The following is a 20,840-nucleotide window of genomic DNA, read 5'->3' as shown; positions in this document are numbered from 1 at the left end:
CATGATTTTGATGACATACTTTAGAATATTTAGCATTAAACAATAACAAAAAAATTGCATTGTAAAGGTTTATGCAGCCCTAGGCAGTCTGGAGATGGAAAGCTTAGTACAGTTTTTCAAAATAGTGGTTGGCTAGAAGGGTTCTGGCACCATGTTATTCACTGCACATCAAAATTAACACATTACAAGCAGTGGTTATTTTCAATTATGTAAAAGCAGACAAGTCTTTGGAGAGATTAAAATGGGATTTGTAATGGCTTAGGAGAGTTCTAAAAATTGACAATTTGACACAGCATGATTTCAGATTATGTGAAATCTGGCATGAGGATATTTATATTTGCAAAGATTCTGTTCAAAGTCATCATGATGGAAATATTTACAATGAAGACATAATAATGTCTTTAATATGTAAATCATTCTAATTGCGTTTCTTACACTGTCAACCTCCCAGTGAAATATCATTTATTTCACAAGTGACACATGAAAAAATATGATTGCATTTGTGATAGTCTTATTTTTAACAGAAATACGACAGACAGTCTTTATCTTTGAAGAAGTCCTCTTTATCAGCAGTTCCCTTAACACAGTTTGCATGATGCCTGCATCTCTATTTCTGATTCAGATCCCTGCTTCTAACAGAGCCTCTCTCTGTTTTATTCTTCTTCCCCTCTCACAAAGAGGGTTTGCTGTGGGGACGTGCTCCTTGGAGTGTCATCCCCCAGTGCTGCAGGATGCAGAGGTTGTGTGGGGTGCCCTGATCTCTGTGGGAGCTGGATGCCATCCACACCTCTGAGGCTGGACCCTGTATCTTGTGAAAACAAGAATGATTTGTTGCCATTAAATTCTGCTTTAACCTTGATTAGAGCAGATTCAAACTGCTTTTTTTTTTCTTTGTGTCCAAGTCACATGTGCTAGTCTGTCAGACACCTTTCACTTCACTTCCCTGTCTGTACCCAAAATCCCTACCCTGAGGTTACATACCTCCTGTGTGCTTTTTCCTCTCCAGCTGGGAACAGTCATTTTCTTCTTCCTTCAGATGTAGACCTGGACAGATGACAGTTCTGTCAGCCCAACTGAAAAATCTGTCACTGTGAGCTGAATAATACAGTCAAAACAATGATACAATTAGGTTGAATTAAATAGAGCATTTTTAATTGGGAATGCATCCACTCACAACACTGTGTGTCATAATTAATCTTTTTTCCCATCTCCAGCTTCCCCACTGGGAAACTTCCCCCCTATTTGCTGAATTCTGCTTTGGTTTAGCAGGGGCAGTGAGGGAAGGATCAGGGACCTGATCAGACAGACAGGAAAGGCAGGAGCCCTCCAAGAGGAGCAGGGACAATGTGATCTGAGCAGAGATAGGAGTGCTCCAGGCACTGAGCATTTGCAGCCTCAGACTTACTGAGGTAGCTTCAGCCAGACTTGGAAATGAGCCCCCTCTCTATGAAGAAGATGGAGGGAAAAAGAAATGATCCAGCTTTGCATTTCTCTCCTGTCTTCCCTAATCACTGTGAGTTTTTTCTGTTTAAGAATTGAAGTGCTGATTTTCCATGTTTCAAAGCAGGGTTTCTTAAGTGGAAAGCATAGTGGTTTTCTTTGGGGTGATCCTTACAGTGGCCAATCCAGGTGTAGTCATCTCTGTGCTTTGCCTTATTAAGAATTTTAAAATATTCATCAAACAGTTGTCTTCAAGCTGTCTTGGCAGTCGATTCCCAAGGCTGGGACAGGAAATGATGGAATGTGAGTTAGGATAAGAAACTGGGAGTGACTGAGCAAATGAGCAGTCTCCACATTGCTCACTGAGTATTGGGTAACCAGTGGAGAGATATTAATTAAACATTGCTCCAGTTGTGTGATTTTTCTGGTTTATCAGTAGCTCAGGTGGAGGTTTTTAGGATGAATTTCAGAGTGTTACAGTTGTGCTGTGATGATTTAATAATGTGCTGATGGATTAGGGGGCTGCAGGGCAGTGTCCCACCCAGAGGACGTGTTGACATCCAAAGAAAGGCCTGAGGTGCCAAGAGCTCTCCAGCTCCCCTCCTGTATTCTCAGCTCCCACCTTTGCTCAGCCTCAGCCCTGGAGCTCAAACATTCCATCTTCATCCCCTTTCAGTGGAACAGGCAGCAGCTGTGTGCTTTGCAGTGAGTCAAGGCCATTGAGGATGACAGGAGGCCCATGAATAAAACACAGACTTGTTTCTTTTGTGCCATTCTGAGCAAATGATGTTTTAGTAATGAAGTATTTGCAGTTTGTTACTTTTGCTTACTAATAAATGAAATCTTCCTGTTGCCGTTTTGTTTCTGGCTCGTGAAGTTACAGGGAAGTGTGAGGAGAAGGATGTAAACTGGGCTGGTTTGGGGTCTGTCTGCTTTATGGTGGTTCTCATTTCAAGACTGTCACTGCTTTGTGTCAGCTTGAAGCAGGGCCAGTTTTTGTGGGAGTTCAGTCAGTGCTGCCTCTGCTCTGAATCTCCTGAGCAAAGACTTTGGAAAATTATTTGAAATAGGATGAAGTGCATAGGACTGGGGCCATATTGGGGAGCTGCAGTCCCATTGATGACAAAATGGCCCCTCTACCCCAAAAGGGGATGATCACCAGGGCTGGGGCAAGAGAGGAGCAAGGTCTCAGGAATGGGAGCTTGAGAAGGGACTGAGAGGAGTGGTGGTACTGGTGACCAGTCCTTCTTGGAATCACTGCTCACAACTCATCTGGAAGTGGGTGGGGATTTGGGGAACTGGCAGGCCATGGCAGGGGGCTGTAGTGGCAGTCGTCCCCCCCCCCCCCCCACCCAGGGCCTTTTTCCAGAAAAGGGGCTGGATGTGATACCATCAACATGACCCTTGTTCTCATTGAAGGTGAGGGGCTGCCAGTGGATGCAGTGCTGCAGGATGTTGCTACTGGCAGCTTTTAGAAAATGGATATGTAAATGTAAAGGTGTTCCTAAGCAAATGTGCAATTCTGTGTTCCAGAGCACAGCACTGCATTGCCACTTTACCTAGAGAGATATGTCTGTTGCAGAGGTAGCTCTTGTAATGGCTCATTTTTCAATCATCCTTCATTTTTCTTTCTTACATGTAATTATAATGGCTTGCAATTAGAATAACCCTGTTTGTTTCTTTTAAATAGAAACAAGTCTTAAGAACAATGTTTACTGTTTAAAAACATCTAATTTTGAAATCATTTCACCATTCATCACTTTTAATCAAATAACCCACTAACACTTCTATTCATGACTATCCTATAAAAGCAAATGCTCTTTTGATTTGTGAAAGTTCATTTTACTGAAATTGAATCTGGTGTGTTCTTCAGTCAGGAGAGTTTCCTATTTAAATTCTGCTGTATACGTGCAGAGATAATGAATCAAAATGAGAGGAGGAATTACAACCTAGGTTAGAGTGTGGGTCACAACCTTTTCAAACAGAGGTCCTCCTGTCATGCAAGTGGAAATGGTAATTGGCTCACTGCAGCTGAAATTATCTATGCCAGATAACAGGAAAAATGGCACAACACTTGTAAGATGGCAAGTGTGTCTAGATATCCAAAGGTAAATGTGTAGAATCAAAGCAAATGACCAAAGCTAGTTATTTGTTGCAAGTAAATTAGATGAACTTGACTTGTTCCTTTCTATTTATGTGCATGTCCTGATTGAGAATTGGGCATTCTCTCTCTCTCCCTATTTTTTTTTAAACATTGCTATGTGTTCATCCAGTACTTTACAGATATCCAAGCCCCAAAAACATTCATTCTACCCTGTGTGTTTATGATGAGGAACCAGTTTTTTAAAACATTTGGTGATCTTCTGATGGATTGATTACATCTTAGTAAGCTAGAAAATAAACTACTTCTGAGTAGAATAGTGCAGGTGTGCATCCAGATGTAGATATTTGTGAGAAAGTCTCCCTCTATGTGTCTGTAGATTGTGAAGGGCTGTGTTGGTTGTAGGACAAACCATAATGTCATGTGGGTTGGAAGAGACCCCTGGAGGTCTGGAATCTGGCTCTGCCCCAAGGCCTGGGATGATGGCACAGTTGGCTGTGAGATGGGCAGGAGCATTGGAGAGGCACAAGTTGCCCATGGTAAATGGGGAATTTGGGTTACCAGAAATGTCCCTGCTGAGGTGTCCAGATTGCTTAAACCTTGCACAAACACCACGGAGATCATCCCCAGGAGTAACTCAGCCCTGCTTTCCTCTGGTGGTGGACTCTTTTCATATCTCCTTGCTCTCTTTTCCTGTTGAGAACTCTGCTTCTGCCACAGGGTAGGAGCTCTTACAGCAGACCTGTGTCTCTCAAGAATTCTCCTCTACAGACAGCAGAAGAAATGAATTTAGCCCTGTGTATTCAACAGGGAGCTCAGCCCCTCTTCCTACCTAATCCAAACTCAAGAGGACTGTGCCCTCAGAGCAGATAATCCAATTGAAACTGTCCACATACTTGAAAAACAGATGCCAGATAAAATCATCTTGTGTATGTACACCAGTTATTCTACCCCACAGGGGCTACCAAGTTAATAGAGGTTCATTCTCTTTAATTTCAAATTCCTGTTATTCACAATTCTTTCTTAGTACTCCCTTCTGGGAATAACAAACAGTGGATATAGTTTTCTAATTGTGTGATTACTTGAGACTGCAGCTGCCTGATCTGGGAGCTAGTTTTCATTTGCTTTACCTTCAGTAACTTTATTCAAAGAAAGTAATGAAAAGAGACTCATCAATTATTGAGATGAATTCAGCTTTGTTCCCAAAGTTGGCATGGTACTAAAGACATGAAAACAGAACTGTGTGAAATTTCACATGGTTAATGTATTGGCTGGAGAATATTAAAAGTGTCTTGGAGAGTGTCCTGTGTAGTCAACAGCACTTAAAATATTAAATGCACATCCTTCAGGTATAAAGTGTGTCTTCAGTGTGCTGCTCCTCACCTGAAATTGTGTTAGGATAAAACTTTTATTTATAAATGCAAAGAAATATTTCTAGTCTGTTTTACTTGTTATTGGTATCAGATACTGTTCTCCCTTAGATACTGATTCTTCTTTATTTTTATCTCCTTTGCCTGAATATAGTGCTGTGCACCAAAGAAGTATCAGAGATGCTGGGAAATCTCTTTTTGAGCTTTTCCATCATTCATTAACTCCCTCAGGAATGCAAAGAGTGAACAAAAATGGCAACATGCACTGTGCAACATGCTAGAAAAAAACCCACCTTTTTCCCCATTTTGAAGCTTGGAAGAAGGAAGTAGTTTTGTTTACTAGATTTTGTGGACAAGAAAAGAAAAACCCATCTTCAGAAGGGTTTCAGATCTGGATGAACACTAGTTTAGAGCCTTTGAGTTCATACCAGTGTTTGCACTGACTTTTTGGTTGTCTGAGTTGTTCATCTATGGAATTTAAATTTTAGGATTTAAACAAGAAAGTTTCTTACTTTTTCAGTCCAAGAAGCAGATGCAACATCAAGTATCTGATCTGGCCACGTCAATCTAGAGCAGCAGTCTCTCCTTGCTTAAGATTATGTTCCCAGGCTTGGTGGTTCTAAATTAATCATGGTATTTCCTGGCTGACTTTGAAGAAATAGGTATTAATTTAGATCCTCAAAGAAGAAAGTTTAGTATTTTGGATACCTTGTTTGCTGCAGATCACCTGCTTGGCTTTACTGCCTTGGAGCAAAGAGGGAGGCTGGGCAGAGGCAGAAGATTTATCAATGACCTTTCCTACAGCTCTTCTAAATCTGCTGCCCCATGGCAGGAGGGGGACTGGAGTGGGAAGGGCAGGGACCAGGCAGTGCTGGGGGAGCTGAGAAGGCAGGACAGGCTGGGGCACATGCCTTGAACTTTACAAAATACATGAAAGGGTGAAGCCATGAAATATGATTTCTTTATTGTTCATGTCCTGGCTCTACTGCTGTTGAATTTCAAGGTGCCTTTTACATTGTTTTCTAACATGGTGACAGCTGCAGAGAATCAAGGCATTACACTGAATATTTTAAACCAAACCACTTTTAGAAGTTCCAATTTCTGTACTGTTTACTTCAACACAGGCTCTTTAAAAACCTGCCAGATATTGAAGTGATTAGGAGATCAAGGTCACCAAATACTCATTTTTAGGGTGAATATGCTGCATTTTAAAGAGTTGCTTTAGTGCCCTCCCCCTCTTTTTCTCTGTGCTCAGCAGAGCAATCAGCTGAACGCAAAGAGCACAGCTTTGGAAGGGCACTTCAGGTTCCATCTGTCTCTGGGAACATCTGACTTGGAAGAGGTAGCAGAGAATATGATGAGAACAGAGATTTCCTTTCCATCACAGAATGTGTCTCAGACCTCCCTGTCTCCAGCAAAATCTTAACCTGCCAGCTGTGATTTGCTCTCCTCTCCATCAGCAAGCGTTCCAGAAAACCCCTGTGATAAGGTGCCACCTGAAAAGCTGGCTCTGACAAGTGCTACAGGATGAAATGCCCCTGACCAGTCACTTCTACTGATGCTGCTGCAGCATTTTCATTCTTCAACTATAACTTCTAAGCCTTGACCTCATTAATATGCCATCACCCCTGGAAGCTGAGAGTTTGTTCAGGGGTTTTTCTCTCCCTTGAGAATTTTGTTGATCTACCAGTATGTTCTTTCTCTTACATTTTCAATATAAGGCTAAAATGCTCCTGGCTCCTTATGCTTATGTAATTCAGGGCAGAGCAATCTGTGGTTATTTGAACCTCTGGCAGTATATATTTACAGTGAGTTTGACCTCAAAGGAAATGATGAGTGTTCGGCTGGAATATTTGACATTTGAGTTGGGTTGTTTAGCTGTGGATCATAAGAAAAGCTGGTCAAAAAAATGAAACATACACAAGTCTGAAAAACCTTTTAGTTCATCCTACAGAAATTTGAAGCTTTGATCAAAATTAGGATAAAAATTAGGTAGTGTATATGGATGTTTAAATGCATTTTTCCTTATTTTTGGCCCAGATTTGGAGAAACATTTGCATGTTGCTAAATTTAGTGAAGAGTTTTTGCACTCATCATTACTTGACATAGGAATTTTGGAATATTTGCACTTTTATATGCCTTGAAAGTACCAAACATTTTCACCAATAAGTTTGAATAGTCTAATTCTTGCTGGAAAATATTCAGAAAATGAGGTCAGAGTAGAGAAACTACAGAGTCTGTGAGTGATTCTATTCTTAGATATTGTGTTTCTACAGCAAAAAAAAAAAAAAAATCTTGCTTTACTGCTGAAACAAAATGTTACTGTCATAGAAGAATTAGTAAGAGTTACTGACAGGGTTGTAGGAGAAGCATGACAACATTCACCCATCTTGAACCACAAAAAACTCGTTTTTGCTCAAGATTTGTTATATTCTAAGTGATCTTATCTCCAACAGATACATTTTTTTATTATGTGTCCCTCAGGGGAAAAATATTTGAATTTTTTCTAAAATGCACTTTAATATGTGGACATAGAGACCAAACTTAGAGTCTACTTGGTTCAAAGAAGGGTAAAACTCACAGAAAAGAGGTGTGACAGACATTTTACCTGAATTTCCCCCTCCTCCCCTCCCTGCCTGCTCTTGGAAATGCTCTCTGCTGCTGGACAAGGCCACCCTCCACTCCCCCCTGGAGCATTGCCAACATGGACTTCTCCTTCTCCCCTGTAAAGCCAGGTAACTTGCTTTTCATGGCAGAGATACCAGCTCAGATGTCTCTCAGTGGAGAGAATTTTTATTAACAGTTATGAGAGTGTTCTTTCATCATCCAGTTTGGTCAGTCAGCTCAGATGAGGCAGCTCGACATGCAGAGATCTCACCATGCTTTGGAGGAAACATCCATGATTTTGAACAGTGCACAAAGAGAGTGTTACTTGCAATGTGTTCTCTGACCAGTATTGGAGTATTTAAAGAATACTTGGAAGGGTGTGGTGGTTGCTGGCAGTTTTTAGGCAGCTCAGGCCTCCAGCAGCTCATGGTGTGAAGAGCAGGGAAGGGCTCTGGGAGGAAGCAGGGGACACACTCCGGGCTCTGCTGATGTTCAGGTTTCACATGGCAGTGCCAGGCTGATGAGAAGCTGGCAGAGGTCTGCAAGCACTGCAGCAGCATTAGCACAGTGCAGTCAAAAATCCAGAGCTGTGAAACCAATTACATATGGTGAGGCTGATCCAACACCCTGACCCTTGAGACAACCACATCCAGCCAAAGCTGCTAAAGGGTTTACTGTGTGTGCTGAAATGCAGGGCATGTTTCCTTTTCTCCAGAATCAAGATCTGAAAATACCAAGTTGCCAAAAATTTATAGGCTGTAACTGATTTCTCCCTTTTAAGACTCTAAAAAATTTGCATCTCTCTTTGAACATTCTTAATGGAGTGCATCTATCATTGCTGTGTGTCTGCAAACCCTGAGCATGATGGATATCAGTTCCTGGACTCTGCTGTCCTACAGTTAACATATACATAAAAATATAACTCCTGTATTAGAGGAATGGTGGTTTTATTTCTGACTATGTACCTACAGTCACAAGCATTGCCTGCTTTGCAGAGCAGTAAATTTAATACATGAGCTAGTGAATTATTTTTTAAATGATTTATTTGTAGATGATTTCAATTTAAAATGAGATTTTCAGGTAACAAGGTAGGCAAACATGTTTAACAATGCCATGATATAAATTGCTGTAGCTGACAGATCCCTATAAAAATTATAACAGGCAGATGCGCAATGCAAAAAATTATTCATGTGACAGCAATCAGAAAGACAAATTACTTAGAGACGATGTACATGCTCCTCTATAATTGCTTATAAATTATTATGGTTCATGTTAAAAGGCATCTAGACTCCCTAGACAACTAGATTTATTTAAAATAAGAGTAATGGGAAATTGCCAGGAAATGTTGAGGAAGAAGATGCAGTACATGCTTTGGGTGATTGCTAACATAAAAGTACAGTGACTTATTGTCAGCCAACTCAATCTATATTTTCCTTAATAGTTTTGTAGCCTTCATTTTCAATTCACTTTCTTCTCAGTTTGCAGTAGCCTGGGTAGGTAACTGGGATGGGCCAGTGGGGCTGCACTGTGGTTCACTGCTGTTGTGTTTCCCAGCTCATGGAGGACACAATGTTCTGCACCCTTGCAGGAGAGAGCACTCCTGAGCACTTCCATGTTCTATGCAATATGATTGAATGTAATCAGCTGGGCTAGAAGTTAGGCTTAGGGGATGGGGAAGATTGACAGATAGGTGGGCAAACCACTTTTCCTTAGGAACCTGGGATAAAAATGGGACAGTGTTTTCCATATTTTCTTAGTCTTCCAAATTAAAAAAAAAAAAAAAAAAGTCTTATTTGAAGTGTGTAAAGTACATCCAGAATAGACAGGATTTAATTTGAATGAGCTTTCAGTCAGGCACTTAGAGGTGATTATATAGAAGCTGAGAAATAGTGTATATGCATTTATTATATGAGTGCCTCTCTAATGCTAATATTTTTCACACCGACCTGATTACATTACATATTGAGAGCCAGCCCAACAAAAATGGCAGCAAACTTTGTTCTGGATAATGGAGTGCTGAACTCCACCTAAGCAGCTCCAGTCATTTGTGATGACAGCTTGGAGAATACTCCAAACGAATCTAACAATGCTCACGCTCCAGTGACTGACAGCACGGCAAGAGGAAAAATTCCAGTTTCCATCTGAGTGCAGGGAGTCTGACCTAGATTTTACCCTCTACAGCTTCAGAAGAGGAAACATTCTTACCTGTGTATTTAACAAGAAAAATAGAGCAAGGGGAAAAAGTCATCTCCTGTTTGATTAGTCTTTCTTCAATAATTAAGATTTAGCTTAATCTGTGAGACTTACCCCCTCTGCAGATGTCACCAACACTATAATGACTGGTTGCTCTGTTCCCTGTGTGCTCTTCTCTCTGTAATTACCCCCTCCTGCCTGCTTCAGGGAGAGCCGTCACAGGGGCGCAGCTGGGGCAGACAGGGCCATGGGCATCAGCCTGCCTGCACCTTCCCCCTCCACCCCCCCACTCCCTGTTGGGGTCAGCTTCCTGTGGGCTGCTCAAATTCTTTCTTTCAGATACTGTTAATAGGGAAAAAAAAATCTCTAATGTGAATTTCCTCCCCTTTCTTTTGCTCCTTGGGATGCAGGTGCTATGCTGGGCTCAGATCTCCATGTCCAGTGCCTCCACTGGAGCACTGGCAATGGCCAGTAGAGCACTGGCCCCACCATTCTATTGTCTCCTGGGGACAGCTGGGGAGGGTTTTTATCCACTCTGATGGCCTGGTTGTAAATTACTGTTCAAATGCCTTTCATCTATTCCACTGTACTTCCTATGCTTCTGCAACTCAAATTCTGAAATAAGAATAATAGAGAAGTGCACACAAGAAGGGAAAAGAAATTTTCAAATGAAAGTGGAGGATGAGGCAGATTGAATAACACAGATTGAATGGGTTTCTTAGTGTTCATTTGAGCTGTGCTTTGACAAGTTTTTTGGTGTGGATATGAGAGAAATTTCATTGGAAGCAGGGTATTTTCAGCTTCCAAATTTGGATTTCCATATTGGGTCTTCTCCTAACTATAGAACTCCTACTAATTGTGACTCTGCTCTATAAAATAAATGAAAACCTGGCACTGCTGTCTTTGATCCACAACCTTTCCATGTGTGTCTCATTGTTAGTTATTCTTTGGTGTGGTTTAACTTTGTTGAACCAGCACAGATTTGAAAGCATTAGATTATGTGACAGGATTTGATTGACACAAGAGTGACATAATTAATTAAATTGGCTGAATTAATGAGATCAGCTGGATTAGTTGGGATCTAAATTCCAGTTCTGGACACCTGTATTCATTTCAACTTATGGCCCTACTTAGAATTCTGTGACTTTGCTAAATCACAAGAGAGAGGCTACCTTTGAGAACACCTATGTGTCCTGGAGAACAAGGGATGAGCCATCTGGAGAGCTCAGCATTGCCTTGCAGATCCCTTGCTGAGAGAAGGCAGCTGTGAGCTCTGCACTGTACTTCAACTGTATATCACACCAGCCTAAAGAGCAGGACTTAAAATGCACAGATGTTCTCAGAGGAAGCTCTGTGTGGAGTACAGTGATACCCGCTCGTGTAAAAGTCCTGTCATCTGTATAAAATAAGTTGTGGTGTCAGAGCCAGGCATTTAATGTAAAAGTGGATTGGATGGGGTTGTAGGACTGGGAGGACCAGGCTGTTTCTCCAGCTCTGCTGCAGGTTGCCCATGTCTGTGCAGCAGCAGCACAGAGAGAGATCAGTGCGATGTTTCTTGGGGTCCCGGCAAGGGCATGTTCAAGTTACAACATGCAGCTTTGGTCATGGTGAAGGATGATGAAGGATGTTATAAACCTGGAGGAGATGCACTGAGAACAAATGCTTCAGTACAGGATTTTTATATAAGGATTATCCAAACTTGTCCTATTGTGTGTGGCACCATTAGTGGAAGGACACAGCGGAAGCAGTGAGGAAAAGGAACATCAGTAAATTGCTGCTGGCCTTTCAGTTAATGTCATTAACAGCAGCCATTAAAAGCAATGAGTTTTAATTTAAATCAGTAGGATGTCAGCAAAATGAGAATGAAAATCAAAATTGAAGTTAACTGGAACAGTGTGTACATAAGTTCAGGTGAAGGGTTGATTTGGGGGGTTTTTTGATGAAGAAAGAAGTCATCAGGCACAAACAACTGCTGCTTTTGCCCCTGCCTGTGGGGTGAGGGCAAGAACAGAAAACACCCTGGGGGGAAAGGTGCTCCATGATCTCCCTTCACCTGTCAAAACTGTCATGGGTAATGGGCTTTCCTTCCCTCCTGAGCTTATGTTAGTTTTTCTTTTTACAGGTTTGTTTTGCAGCAAAATGTTATGTGGAAGTTTATATAACAGAAAAGTATTAAAGTGGTCAGTGTCAACAAGTTTAACACGTGGCTCATGTGATCACAGTACACTTAAAGCTGATTTACTGTGATGGGAAAATTAAAACCTTCCATTTGTCACAGTCACTTTTGAATGATTAAAAAGAAACATGAAAACTTGGTAAACATAACTTAGAGGCTGTAGAAGTCACTAAAAGTAGGATCAGACCTGATATTCCATGTACAGAAATTTTTGCTGACTACCTTTGTTTAGGAAGTAAGATAAAAAATCCCTTGATGACAGAATGCAATTGACAATGTGTATGAAATGACAAGTGTATGAGGATATCCAACAATTTTAGTTTGAGAATTGATACTGTAAATGCAGAAGAGGCAACTTGAGAGTTACCTGATTGAATTTGAGGTGCTGCAGTAAGGGTAAAGATGTTCCATTTACTTGTAGCTTAATATGATCAATAAATTCTAACCCCTACATATTTAATGAAGTCTATTGACATGAGGTATTGTGTTTGCCTTTGGATGATCTGCCTTTGAAATATTTTTCTTTGGTTTTATTCTTGGCTGATTTTCACACTGATAGTTTTTCTAGCAATGAAAAAGATTGAATTAAAAGGTCTTTGATATGCGATATGTTGATATGTGTGCATGTCCTAGGGCTGTATTGTAGCTAAGATAATGGTAATGGGAGAAAAAATGGTAGGGAGAAGCGATCTTTTATTAAACTGTCTGATGTATGTTCATTTCAAAATGAAGTATTAAGAGAACTGTTCCAAAAGTTTTTGCTGAACAGAACATCAAAAGTGGTCTTTTTTTATTTGAACGACTCCTGTATTAAGTTTGATTCCATAGGCAGCATGTTGTAATTGTATCCTGCTATGTATAATACAGACCTTTGCAGTTTGAGTAGGCTGTAGGTAAAAAACCCAACTATGTGGAACTGCCTTGAAAGGAAAATTATAAATGTCACATCTGTTATTTGGGGATTTTTTTTTTTTTTTTTGCATAACATAACTAACAGAGGTGGATGGAAAAGTTTTAAGGGAGAGGATTGGCATCAGATGCCAATGTACATTTTCTTTCTGCAAGGAATTGGAGAATTGAAAACTGGTTTACAGAAGCAAGTAGTTAAGCTGCAAAACATTTGGTTTATTTAATAAAGAATTTGTGTTTTGGGGATGAAAGTAATCATATTCTAAAGAAGTGGAATTGAGCAAGCTCAGAGTGCTATATTTACTGTCTGAACATTCACAGATACATGTAATTAAAAAAGGTGTATGAAACTCCTTAGTTGCCAATAACTGCTTGAGGTTTTTCATATTTCCCTGAAACAATTCAGCACATGCCAAAAGCCACTTCTTTTAATGTACTGTATTCCATTTCCCAAGCTGCCTTTCACTATATTGGAAAATGTATCTGTGTCTAATATTTCTTTATTATTGTTTTGCTTTCAGTTGATGGTTGCATTGACTGGTCAGTGGATCTCAAGACATACATGGCTTTGGCAGGTGAACCAGTCCGAGTGAAATGTGCCCTTTTCTACAGCTATATCAGAACTAATTATAGCATGGCCCAAAGCACAGGTCTTAGGCTTATGTGGTACAAAAACAAAGGAGATTTAGAAGAACCCATTATATTTTCCGAAGTTAGAATGAGCAAGGATGAAGATTCCATATGGTTTCACTCGGTTGAACTGCAAGACAGTGGTTTCTACACATGTGTTCTAAGGTGAGTATTGTGTTAAAGCCTAAATAAGAATGTGGTGATTATTGGTTAATAATGTATGGAGTATTAGATATTGGTTAAAAAATTAATTTTAGCCATTAGAATTTAGATACACATCCAATTAATGCATATTAATTTTTTATTCTCATAATTATGTATTTCACATAATGCTTTGTCTCAAAATTAGTTTCCCAAGTAATTATAGTTACCTAGTCAAGTAGCTATAATTAATGTGCTTTCACTTAATTACTTGGTTTTTTAAGTACCACATTTGCAAATTCTCAATTTTCTGTGAACCTTCAGAACCTGATACTTCTTAAATCATGAAGTATTTTGTTTAGGTACTGTTCTGTTTCAAATCCTCTGAGTTATTACAGTTACAGTTTGAATTGTTCTGATGGGATCCGGCCATGGGGAGTTGCAGTTCTCTCTGGTTTTGAAGAAATGTTTATTTTAATATACAATTATGATTTATCATAAATTTAAGCAGACCTCATTTGGTAAGACAAAAAATGCATTTCTCAGAAGTGTCTTGGAACTGTTGGATGAGCCTTAAATTAAACATGTACTAGAGCTCGTGATTTCCATCGTGTAAATGTTGATGTCATCTCTATGCCTAAAATGAGAAGATTAAAAAAAAAAGGAGGACTTTTAAAGAATGAATGAATAAATATTCCTTAAATGATCCAGTTTTGAATGAAAAGGAGTTTACAGATGCTTTGTATGATTTGGATTTAAACTATTCAGTTTCAGATAATAAGTTTGCTTCATCCTTGTCTGCTGCTCCATACTGAAATTAGGCACATTTCATGAATTAAATAACAAGTATTGCAGCAAATAACAGCTCTGTTCAGAAACCAGAATTTGCTCTCTGTCCATCTCTGCTGAGTCTCGCTGCCTCAGCTGCCTCAGACCATTGTGATCTTGAGGAATGCTGCTAAAATCAAAGATTGTGCCCTGGATTGTACTGAGCACCAATGTCCAGTTTAAACATTGGAAATATCTGCCTAATGCAGCAGTTGGATTGAGTTGCAGCCTTTGGAGTTGGAGTTTTATCAGCTCCTCTGTCAGAGGTAGGGTGGATGTGAAGACCCTGATTTCAAAATGCTACAGGAAGATAGTGATTTATGTGTTTTAAGGGAGCCATGCTTTTTTCATAAGAAGTCATTGTTGTGATAATCAAGTAACTAGTTTAATACTCTGAAACATTCTCATGCAAATCCTTTGTGAAAAATAAAGAATTGATCTTGGATCAAATTCTGGGGCATACTTTTTTTCTGGGAAATTTCAAAACTCTGCTCATTTACATGACAAAGTAGTTTTGGTAACAAATGGGCAAGTTGTTGAATAATTCATGGCTTCTTCTAATTTTCAGCTAAAAACTATATGACATGCTTATTGGAAGGCATTACACAGCAACAAGATCTTCCTTGTCAGTTATGCAGTTTCCTTGCTTTGACTAGAACTTTTTTACATAATTACAGATATTTTTGCCTTTTTCAGATTTATGTCAGAGTGCAGAATAATATGTGTAGTAGTTACAGATAAAAGAATCTATTTCTTCCTTTACTGAATTATTTTTTCTTCCAAAAGTGTGGCAATGTTTCCTTGCTGTTATTGTTTGTGAAACCATAGGAGGCTTAAAATAGCAGAGGACATAGCAATAGTAATTGATTTTAATTTCATTAAAATTGAGCTAGATCTAATGTTTTGAAATGTGATCGCATTTCTGTGGGAGACTATCCACACCATTAACTGTGTAATTTCAGCTTTATTAATCCATTTTTTTTGAGGGGGATAAGCAGATGTTTGCATTTTAGTCATTAACCAGATTCACCTGCTTTATGAGAGTTAAGAGGTCACAAATGAGAGCAGTAATTTTAGAATATGGTTTTATTTTCTAGAAGCATTAACAACCTCTGTTACAAATGCCATCTTTTGTAGTCTGAATTAGCAGACTGGTAGATAGAACTTGATGCAGTGGAAATGAAGAGGTGACTGTCTCCATCAGTGTGCAACACTGGGTTTAGGGTTGCATGCATAGCTGAGCTTTTTGGTTTGGTAGCTGAAAGAAAAAAACTGGGGAGGAAAATGCTTTTGATTCAAGATAAATTTAAAACTTTTTATCAACAGAGAACTTTTCATTCAGGTTCTTTAAGAGAAAATCAGAAGCAGTTCAATTCTAAATTGATGTCTTTCTTGATCACCAGGGACATGTGATGCTCTGGTACATCTCCCTGTGCTGTCCAAAGCATGAAATCCCACATTTGCATGTCCCAGTGGCCAGTTACACCACTTCAAGTCACCACTTCCAACCTTGGAAGTGTTCTGTTATTTGTGTTTGTCTTTGCAAAAGGGTGCAAAGGGGGGTGAGATGCTTAGATGAGGAGCTAGGGCCAAGTGGGATGAGGGGTGCTGGTCCCAGAAGTTCATAGGTTGAAATGACTGACTCAGTCTTGATATGGGAAGGCAATAGTGAGAGCTTTAATTTACTCCCCCCCCCCCCCACCAGTTTGTGACTATTTTCCAAGTCAACACAAGATGACAGATAAGAAAATTGTATGGGGAAAATGTCAACTGTACTTTTCACTGAATTTCTTATTCGTTGAAATGTTTCTTCTTGATTCTTAAAAAAAGTAAACCTGTTTTTCAAGAAGCTGCATTTTCTGGTTTCTCACGTGTGCTCATAGGATCAAGGCATGACTATCAGTGAAGCAGTGTGAAGGAATTTTTCAGAACCTGCTTGAAAAGGGCGGGTATGAGAAGGTGAAGGATAGGCTGCTATGACAGTGATTTGAAGATGGGTAAAAATTATATGTGACAGTGAATTCTTTCTTATACAGAACTGTCATTTCAATAATCATAATGACTGTTTTGTAAAAAACCTGTAATACTGCATAAAATTAAGGAGTATTAGTTCAGCCTTTATAAATGAGGTTCCTTCTCCAGACTGAAGAGATTTGATATCATAATTTAAATGTTGCCTCTCCTTTATTAACCAATTAAACATTATTCCATAGACAGGTGTGGGGGTGTATATATAATAGGAGGAACTTATTGTTGCATTAAAACCTACTTCTTCCTTCTCACAATGCATTCTGGCATTGAGCTCATATACTCAGATACAAACTGAAGTATGATATTTTTCTCCAGCGTTAAGCACATGAAAAGGTCTTGATTCTGCAAGGACCTTTAAGAGTGCAGAGTCCAGCTGTGCTAGTTAATCCACGTGAATTCTATGGATCTTCTTTGTTCTTGGATGCCTTTTCTGTGTCAAATCAGGGATATTGCTGCTACTTCCAAAAGGCATCCTAAGTAATAGATAGCTGTGTATTTCATTGCAGTTCCCAGGTAAATACCGTGACGTTTGTATCGTGACTTTACTGGTCAGTGTGGAAATGCTGTGTTCTGGAGGTCTCCTTCCAGTACATACCTTGGATATGCCATTAATCTTCTAGCACCCCCCAATGCTACTTTCAGATAAAGCTGCTGGCATTTCTGTTATGGAAGTTTGATGTTCTGGGATTCTCACATCAGCACTCTGGATTTCAGCTTCTTCACTGAAGAATTCAGAGATGAGCTTCCAAGTGATGAAGCATCAACCCAAAACATGGAAATTACACTCAACCTAAATGCATAGGGTGGCCCTAAAGTTCTGAGTATGTAGGACAGTCTTTTGCCAGATCATTATCTGCTTTTGCTCTCTGAACAAATACATCAGTTTTTCTGTGTTAAAAGCCTGTTTTTTAAAGACAGAACAAGAACTGGGCCGACTTAGATCATCTTCACCTGGTGAAAAAACAGAAGATGAGCTGAGGAGGAAATCTCAGCAAAATTTAGCCTAAATTTGCCCTCATCTGGGGACTGCTCATGGAAACCTTCTTCTAACTAGGCTCAGCTCCAAACCAAACTGTAGTTAGGATTTAAAGAATAAAACCAATAAGAGTAAAAAAACATAAGTACATTTTTGCTGTCAATTAACTGTTGGTGAAATAAATTTGATTCCCATAACGAGAATCAGAAGGGTAGAAAATGTGAGCCTCAAGAGGATGCAGGGGAGCAGGAGGTGAAAATTTGTGGTCATCAAACTGACTAATGAAGCTAAGCCTTGATTTTTGTACAGGATGCAGAATAACAAGGGAGTGAGGGCCCTGAATGCCTATGGGGGAATAAGCTTGCAGATCTCTAATTACCAGCACTTGATGCCAGAGAACTGCTGGCAAATCGAGTTGGAAAATCTGTGTGTCCTTTTTCCCTTGCTGTATCCTTGTGTGCACAGTTCTTAATGGAGAGCAGCATTGCTATGGACATGCACAGAGGAATTGAGCCTTTGCTGAGCCATTGGTGAGCTATTGAGATACCACTTTCTGAGCAGTAATAAAATAGAGCAATAGTAGATTTTAAGCCTTCTGGCTTCTGAAAGTCTGTGGAGCACATGACCAGCAAATCAAAATCAGATTTAGACAGCCTGGAGGGGCTGGCAGTAAAATCTGTAGCTCAGCCTGTGTGGTCTCACTTCAGAGGATGTTAGGCAGGGCTTAGGGACTTGTTGCAAGGGCCTCTCTGGACTGCAGAATGCACCCATCAGCCCAAAGCTGCACACCTTCTCTTAGTGCTGAAAGTCTGGCTTCTGAGCAGCATGGAAAAAGTGTGTTTTCAGATCCAAACAGAAATGTTGGACTAAGTCATAAAGTGAACATGTGTTAGGAGTAAGGCTGCTTTCTCTGCAGCCATCTCTTGAGGTTCTTACAATATGTGTTTTAATGCAGTTTTGTTGGTGGCAATACAGAATGTTTGGCTTTGCTCAGCATTCAACTGCTCATGACAAAAGTGATTTTGTAGCTCAAACCCTGTTGGATGCAGTGTTGTAATTCCAGTTTAGCCATAGAAGACTGTATTCCATATCTGTTACTGGCAAGTACTTTTTTCCCTCATAGACTTACTCTGGAAAGATTTAAAGATGATACTTTTTTGTGGGGTAGTGTCTTTAATTATTGGATATCTAAGTAGCTGATGGATTACATATTTCATAGTTACCTCTCAGCCTTGCACACTGATATATGATCAGCTTTCCTGTACAGTCCCAGCTGTCTGTAGAAGTAGCAACATCTCACATTTGGAGCAAGTGGATTCAGCATGGCACAGGCTTTCCAGGCTCTGTATGGCACTAACATTAAATGCCACACATTAAAAGTGGGTGACATTTCCCACAATAAAATTGACTGATTCTGTATAAACAAAATCCCTGTGAGATATAGTATTCAATACTTGAATTCAGTGCTACAGCAGATACATTATGAAGTCAGTATGATTCATGATAAAATAAATTTTTTTGAGGTTCTATCACTGAGATATAATGTTTTGGCATTATCAAAATGCAGGGGAAAGAGGAATCAGAATGCTTCCACATTTGTATCTAAAATTGTGTAAAAAGTGATGGTGCTCCTACAAATCATTTTGATGACATTGTTTTTATTGAGAGAAATCAGTTCTATCTATTCTTTGCAGAAAAACAAAGATTTGTTTCTCTTCCCTGGTGATATGTGTATTTCTGCTCACTCACCCTCCTCCTCTAAAGCTTTAAAAGAGAAATTTTCATTCTTTGTTACTCTGAAAAACAATGTTTACTGTTGATGAGAAGCTGCAAGAACAGTCAGGGCTTCAAGCAGAAATATCCATGTTGCTTTGTGGTTGGAGAGCATCCAGTGGCTTCCCTGTTGCGGTGGCATGGACAGGAAGGAGAACATTGAGAATCCTTCAGTTTTCCTAATAGTGAAGTCCCAGGTTTAGATTCTTTTAAAATGACTGACCTGACTTTGTAGCCTCTACAGGTTGTCATAACAAAGCTCCCTGTGCTGCAGTGTCTCAGTAATGTTTCAGCTCACTGGTTGCTCCTGAAGTGCCTTCCCTGGTGGGCTTCAAATCTTTTCTGGAGCAGAGAAAGGATGCAGAGTGGAGGACTGCTTCCTCATGCAGTCAGACTTTGCCTGCAGGAGAGCTGCTGCTGAGATGTTTCAGCCCTCCCCAGCCATCTCTTCTCCAATATGTCAGGGAGCTTTTATTTCCTTTCTGTACTCCAAATAACAGTGAGAATGTGCTTACCCAGTATCATTCCTGCTGGAATCCCCATGAAACCAGCTGTAACTACAACACATCAGTAGGAAATGTTGTCTGTGTGCTCTGAGTGGACAGACACATGGAAGGCTTCCTGAGGAAATCCACCATGCCCAAAGTACAAGATGACAGAACTGTAGGGAGTTAAACTGATATTTGGGAAGTGATACTGGAGGAAAATTTCTTCTTTTTTGGCCACCGCTTTAAAGGAAGGCACAGCCAGGAGGACTCAGCTGTAGGATTCAAACAGTTCACATTGTAAGGACATTCATTTCATGATTCTTTCATTCCTTGTATACCCTGTGAGACAATAACTGATCCACTGGTTTTCCTGCTCAATTGTCCATGTACAAACAGAGCAGGACTTGCCTTTCAACACTGCATCTGCAAAATAGGACTTATGTGCAGAATGAAGGCTGTGCTCCAAAGGTTTTATTCCTCCAGGCAATAAAATCATTGAGGTTTAGCAATGCAGACAAGTCTGATGGGTGTCTTGAATGCAACTTTTTTTTTGTTTGCTAGGTGCCTAATTAAAAAAAAAGGCATAGAGGAGTAGATGTGCTAATCCACACAGTGTGTGTTTTGGAAGAAATAAAGGAGAAAGCATTCAGTCCTCTCAGAAACACAGTATGGCAATTGCAAAATTATTGGAAGGGAATTTCTTAATACTGTCCTGGGAGCAGTTGTCCCTGTGCCTCGGATTTATGTCATTTGTAATGGGGCTTTTCAGTAAGACAATGTGATTTAACATTAATATCCAAGTTCTAATAGAAAAGTATTAGGAAATAAATGAAAAGGGCTTAATCATTTGTAGTAGCAAACTTTAAAGCAATTTGCTGCCTTGTAATTCCTAAGGACAAAGAAGGAATTTTCCCCCCGAGCAAACCCAGCCAATTACAGGTTTTCTTTTGCTGGAACAGGGTGTCTAAAGCTGACAGAGACCACCTATTTCATGAACTGAGGTGTGATATGCTGCAATAACTTGGTGTTTTGGCTTCTGCATTTCTTCTGTGTTCTGTATTGTATTTTTATATATTCAATTCTAACATTTAATGGCTAACATCAATGACAAGTTTAAAAAATCCTCAAACCCAAGGAACACTGTTGGCCTGTGTGATTCAGCTTCAGTGTTGGGAGA

At 39.8% G+C, this 20,840-nt stretch overlaps 1 protein-coding gene across 4 annotated transcripts in view; it reads left to right on the top strand.

The window, feature by feature from the left end:
• Positions 1-20,840, top strand: part of IL1RAPL2 (interleukin 1 receptor accessory protein like 2) — a 338,979-nt gene that overhangs the window by 161,769 nt on the left and 156,370 nt on the right. For 3 of the 4 annotated variants that reach the window (XM_009090378.4, XM_050974549.1, XM_030229068.2), the window contains exon 3: positions 13,318-13,591. The exons of the other annotated variant lie outside the window; for it this stretch is intronic. In XM_009090378.4, the coding sequence (XP_009088626.1) occupies positions 13,318-13,591 (274 nt within the window). The remainder of the gene's footprint in view (positions 1-13,317; positions 13,592-20,840) is intronic. 4 annotated transcript variants of the gene reach the window in all.

The sequence above is a fragment of the Serinus canaria genome, chromosome 4A, assembly GCF_022539315.1.
Source record: "Serinus canaria isolate serCan28SL12 chromosome 4A, serCan2020, whole genome shotgun sequence".
NCBI classification, from domain to species: Eukaryota; Metazoa; Chordata; class Aves; order Passeriformes; family Fringillidae; genus Serinus; species Serinus canaria.
Note: the sequence above shows the minus strand (reverse complement) of the source record. Positions and strands in the feature narration are given on the sequence as shown.